Genomic DNA, 6435 nt, shown 5'->3' with positions numbered 1-6435 from the left:
ATATATAATATTAATAAGAATTCACATTAAAAAAAAAGACTACAGCGAGGCATGCTTGCTAAAGAAGCCACGTACGAGGGGAAGTGAGGACGTGATGGTGCAGAACCAATGGGACACCTTCCGATACGACGCCGAGTGCTTATAAAAATACCATAAACAAAAACACTTGGCGGTACTAATTGGTTCCTTAGGTATTCACCTCATTATACCTATTTTCCCCTTCCAGACATTCATCATCTGGAAAGTGATAATGAAGCGTTCAACAGACACCATCTACCTTCCCTATGATGTTTAAGTGCTAATTGTCGTGAAAGCCGCAGCAAACTCCGTCTAGGACTTGTGTAGTCTCAAAATGTTGTGTACTGTTGCACGCAATACAGAGGAGGAGGATATTGTGTATCAATATGCCTCGATTCTATATATACAGCAAATTCGGTTGGCTTGGGATTGTCGGGACCGAGAGGCAGAAAGATTCTTTCAACGGTGCATGCAGAAGGGACACCCGGACCTTCTATTTCGGGCCGGTGTGCGAGAGCTCTTCATTTGACAACACCATGATGTGGGGATGGAAATGCTGCACACTACTGCAATCCATGACCATGTGGCCACCCAGTACCCACTGTCAATGATGCTGATGCTTCGTAACGATGACGACAAGGCAAAAAACTAGGGAATCGAAACATTTTGTGCGCTTGAGGCGTATGGTGCACTAACAATCTGCAAAGTGGGATTCAGACAAGTTATCACATGGTCGTGGCTAACTAAATGTAATGTGCTTATACTAAATGGAGAGAATCAAGTTTGTGTTTCAAATACATGCCTAAGCCTTGGCAACATGGGTGCTATCTACACGCCATGGAAGAGGGTGGCACAAAGATGACGGTGCTGGAGATGCTAGTCACGTTCCAGGCATCTATTGTCGCGCCAACTATGAGTTGATACTATTTGTCAATCTCCTTAGGGTTAGGTCCACCTTTCATTTCAGTTAAGCTAGATAACTCGTATATTTCCAATATATATATTCTGAAATTTTATATATCATTAGATAAGTTTTATGCCAATTAACTACTTTTCTCTTTTTAGATTTCATTAAATGATTGTTATGTTGTTTAATAGTCAAATGAAATGGATTATTAAGTTTCAGTATATTTAATATCAACCGAAGTGGTTATTCAAATTCATTAAATAATAATAAATTCCCAAAAACGTTGATCAACGGCTGAATTTAAATGGTTGACGAAAGTCATGCATGCAATGTTTGCTGTTTTTCTTCGTTCAAACACTATGTAAGCTATGCATACAATGTTTGCTACTTTTTTCCACTTAAACACTACTAGGTAAACACAAATTATGGTACAGTATTTTCATTTGCATAAAATATGTTATATATTTCTAAACATACATAAAACACGTACTTTGAGCAGAACATAATTTTCGTTTGAAAAACATTTTGTGCATCGCGTAATAGAAATGTTAATATATCAATAGCAAACATACATATGATAGTTGTTAATACTAACATATTTTTTTTTATCATAATTCATGTGTTTTTTTATTTCTTATTAAATCTTTTTTATAAAATAAATTATTGTTCTAACTGGTTAAATTATCCTTTTTCGTCACTGCCCATTACCTTACCAAGTTACCAGTTCTATCTGATATTACTGTGACATCCTAGATTATTACACAATTCTCACAATATGAAGCATAAAAAGATCTATTAACATTAAATTAACACTCTATGGTCTATTCAACCAGTAATTACAATCACATCGATAATGAAAAAATTAATCTAAAATCCCACCTACAAGCACGCATCCTACATGAAGGCATAATTAGGCTTAGGATAGGCATTTATTGCTTGCACTATGCTATTATCGAAATTTGATATACTTTGAACAAAGAAATTTTAAATTATGACATAAATATTTATAAATTTAAAACTAAATTATAAAAGATTTATTTCAATTGACTATGAAAAATCTAACGTTAACTTTTTTATGAACTATTCAAAACGCAAACCGAACCATTGTATGCTTTTTTTCCCAATACTTTCTATACAATTAAACTAAAAAAAACAAAAACAAGTTTATCGTCAAAAGTTCACTAAATTAACTAAAATAGTTGGTGCTTTTCCAATGACTAATGCATGATTCATATTACTCATCTACTAATTTATTTCGGTAACAGCCATATTTAAAAAAATTATTTTCTAAGTTAATGGAAATTACATATTCACCTGCATTTAACATTTTGTCAACAAAAAATTAATGATATATTTTTATGTCGATGCTAAAAAGTAAAAGTAAGAAAAAAAAGTATCAATATGCGTTTTTTGAAAAAAAAAAAGGTCAACAATATTTTTGTTGTCTAAACATTTTTTTATAAATCATTTTTAACTTATATGTTACAGGTATGAACAAGTATGTATTTTAATTATTTCAATTTACTGGATCAAAATGAGATTTTTCCACACACAAAAGTAGAAACACAATCAAAACATAGTCCACATGTTAAGGAAGGATAATCATTCATAACAAAATAGAATACATTGCTAGCTACTGTATTAGCAGATAACATAAGCATAACCCCCCAACAACACACTGGCAGATTATAGAAATTGGTAAACAGCAATGTCCATTAAAATGTAAATATTTTCAAGAAGATCCTCACCTTGTAATCAGCCAAGCAGTGCATACACAAGACACCAGACACATCTTGGACATCACCCATGGTGCCGCAGGTAGGGCAACAGGAGGACCGATAAGTCACGGACTATCTAGGATCTGAAGGTTTATCATCCACCCACCGCTCCTCGAAAATTTCTGTGAAGACCTTGCACCTTTCGACCTCACCAGAAGTACGTATAACTTCAAAAAATTCAACACCCCGTTTCCTGTTCTCTTCGTCTTCGTGATTATACTATAGCAGCATGGCACACAAGTAACCGACTTCAACGTTATCCTCCGTTGCAGCCCTAGTCAGCAGATCCATTCCAAGGACATGATGGGTAATCCAGAAATACTCCGTCATCTCATGGCAGAGTATAGTATCCGGATTTCCTGCTTCCACGCAGCGATCAACGAACCTCCTTTCAGGTCGGTCAAAGTAAAATAAAAAGGACACTAACGGTATATACCACATCGTCACATGCTTGTATACAGCATCCGACCTCGCTACATCCAGAAACACCTTGTAAGTCACCTGCATGGTGAAAAGATCCTGAATCGAATTTGATGCAATCTTCGTAAGAATCCTCACCCATATGTCACGAGGAAGAAGATTGAGTGGACATTTGTACTCAACAGATACGTTCTTTTTCTTTCTATTCTTCTTAGATGTTTCAGCCATTTGCAAGAACTTTGGGGGGATTATTGGAGAATATCAAGAGAAGAGACGACCACCCAGGCACCCACGATGCGTTCTATTTGTTCCTATTATATCCTTTTTAATTTTAATATACTGGCATTAATTAGGATTCAGTACCTCATACGTTTCTTTATCGATTCTTCTGGATAAGATCAGATAATTAATCGATATTATTAATTAAAAAATTATTAAAAAAAATTTTCCTTTTCAAAATATAATTTAGTGAGGACAAGTGCTCCCCTCCTCCTGAACCTAAATTTCTGTCTGGTTGTAATATTTTATTTATAATTATTTACATAAGTTATATCATCATCCAACAAATCTTTCATATTAGATCAAACTTAAATTTTTTCATGCACAAAAACAAAAACATAATAAAAATATAATCCATATGTGGATAATCATTCGTAAATTCTTTACAAAATAGGAGACAATACTAGCTATTGTACTATCAGATACGAGAAGCATAAACAACAAGGTTGAACAATAGATATCACTAAATAACAATTTTCATTGAAATCTAAACATTTCCAAGAACACCCACACCTTGTAATCGGCCAAGCAGTGCACACATAAGATACGAGACACATCTTCGACAACACCCATGGTGTCGCGGGTAGGGCAACCGGTGGACCGACAAATCACGGGCTGTCCAGGATTTGACGATTTTACCTCCACCCACCGCTGCTCGAATATCTCCCTAAAGATCTCTCCGCACCTTTCGACTACCCCAGAAGCACGTACAATTTCAAAAAATTCAACTCCCCTTCGTCTGTGCTTTTCTTCTTCCTTATTACACAGTAGCAGCATCGCACACACGTAACTGGCTTCAACGTCGCCCTTCGTTGCAGTCCTAGTCAGAGTTTCCATTTCACTGATACAGTGGCCAATTTAGAAGAAATCAATCATCCCCACCCGGAATAGAACAGCCCAACTTCATCGTCATTTAGTTTAACATAAAATAGAATACTTAACTCTAATTGATTTTAACATACAAATTCATAAATTTTTGCTATATTAATCCAGATAGATTTTAGATCTAACCACAATAACCACCAAGAAATTTAATTTTCTAAAGTGACTCTTCTGACACAAAACCTACAAAAAGTATTCACTAGCCAATAAAAAGAAACAAGTTTCAGGATAATTTCTATCGTTGAATTAAAAAATAAAACAGATCTAATAGCTCTCCACTAAAATGCGCACCGGTTAGCCAAAGACGTCTGGCTCGCCGAATCCATCCCCTTGATTTAGTTAACCAAAAACATTTTCTTCTGCTCACTGTCTTGGTTTTATTAAAAATCCAATTTGTAATAAACTACCAAAAAAACTGCTTGAATTGACCGTTAATCGATGAATCGGCTGAACCAATAGCAGATCTCCCAGGTTGGCATTTTTTTGGGTAAATTATATTTTTTATCCCTAAAGTTTGACAAAAGTTTTAAAAATATCCCTAAGTTTTATTTTATTTCAATTTTGTCCTAAAAGTTTTCAATTTACATCAAATATACGGTGATAGTTAATTTTTTAAAATATTTAAGACCAATTCAACAACAATTTCATAAAAATAACCCTCAACACAAGCAAATCAAGCATAATTTTCATACATTATTGTTAGATTGGTCTTAAATATTTAGAAAATTTAGCTGTCGAGGGTATATTTGATGCAAATTGAAAACTTCTGGGACAAAATTGAAACAAAATAAAACTTAGAAGTATTTTTAAAACTTTTGCTAAACTTCAGGAACAAAAAGTATATTTTATCCCCCTTTTTTTTAGGAGTGCTAGGGCCAGCAGATTTTGTGATTGGTAGCCATCAATGAGGTTTTTAATGGTGTGAGATTACGGGCTCGTTTGGGAAGTTTCAAAAGTAACTTTTTTGAGCTTTTGACTTATGAAAAGTAGTAGTATTAATACCTGGTGCAATTTTCAAAACCAAATTGCGGCTTTCTAAGAAGCTATTTAGGAGTTTATAGAGAAGTTAAAAAAATGACTTCTCTCATAATACTACTACTTTTTACCATATTTTTATAAAATAAGTACTTTTAGAACTAAAAATCCAAACACAAAATAACTTATTTATAAGCTACTTTTAATATAGTCATTTATTGTTTAAGTTATTTTTTCAAAAGAAACTTAATTAAGTTGTTTACCCAAACTGGGCCTACATCTAGTGGTATAGGATTACTCAATTTCCTTTTGATATTTAAGTGCTGACAAAAATTTAATAAAAGTGATGGTCCCTAAACTTTCTTTTTTTTTTTTTAAAGAAAATCTCCCTTAAACGACGTGACTTTAGATTAATAAAAACAAATGTGCCTTTTTTTTGTCATGAACAAATTGAGTTGAAGAGTTTAGATCAATGTTCTGAAAATCGAGCTGAACGGACCGGTTTGACTGGTCTAACGGTAGATTGACAGCAATTACGATATGATTTGTCCCTTGAAACCATAGTTGTCAGAATCGGACCGGTCGGTTCAACTGGAAAACCGGTAAACCGAACCCAATGCCGGTCCGGTCCAAGCTTGCGACCATTTAAGGTTGAGAATCGGTACGAACCGGTCTAACCCGATGTGAACCGGTAAAAACCGGCAAAAACCGGACCGGTCCGAGTCGCTCGGTCAACGTACAATGGACAAAAAATTCGAACCCCTGCCTCCAGCCTCCAGGGGAAGCATTATTGCTTCTACCACCAAGCTGGAGTGATTCTCATCAATTAGTATACAAATTATAATACATATAGTATTCCCTTTCTTTTCACTTATATTCAATTTATTTTAATTTCAAAGTCTCTGATTTTTAAATCAATTACATTTTATTTAACTATAAATTTTATTAAATATATACAAATTAAAAAGATAAACAAAAAATTTAATTAATCACAATTTAATTTTTCTTTTCATGATTATATGATATCTATTAATATTATTTTTTTAATATATTATTTTATTTTTTGTCTTCATATGAAGTTAATAGTTGAAAATTGCTAGATGATATTTAGTTAAACTAGTCAAATCATCTAACGATTCTTAAATATCAACTTCACAAAAAAATAATTTTATGTGA

The 6435-nt window shown here is 33.7% G+C and overlaps 1 protein-coding gene across 1 annotated transcript; it reads right to left on the bottom strand.

Moving 5' to 3' along the window:
- On the bottom strand, positions 2923-3351 carry LOC107616001. The gene has a single exon (XM_016318011.1). It carries the CDS (start codon positions 3349-3351, stop codon positions 2923-2925), a length of 429 nt encoding a protein of 142 aa, XP_016173497.1.

The sequence above is a fragment of the Arachis ipaensis genome, chromosome B09 (assembly GCF_000816755.2).
Source record: "Arachis ipaensis cultivar K30076 chromosome B09, Araip1.1, whole genome shotgun sequence".
NCBI classification, from domain to species: Eukaryota; Viridiplantae; Streptophyta; class Magnoliopsida; order Fabales; family Fabaceae; genus Arachis; species Arachis ipaensis.
Note: the sequence above shows the minus strand (reverse complement) of the source record. Positions and strands in the feature narration are given on the sequence as shown.

Bases quoted from the DNA above. Each gene is read 5' to 3' on its own strand.
- LOC107616001 (XM_016318011.1), bottom strand. From the start codon at position 3,351: ATGGCTGAAACATCTAAGAAGAATAGAAAGAAAAAGAACGTATCTGTT.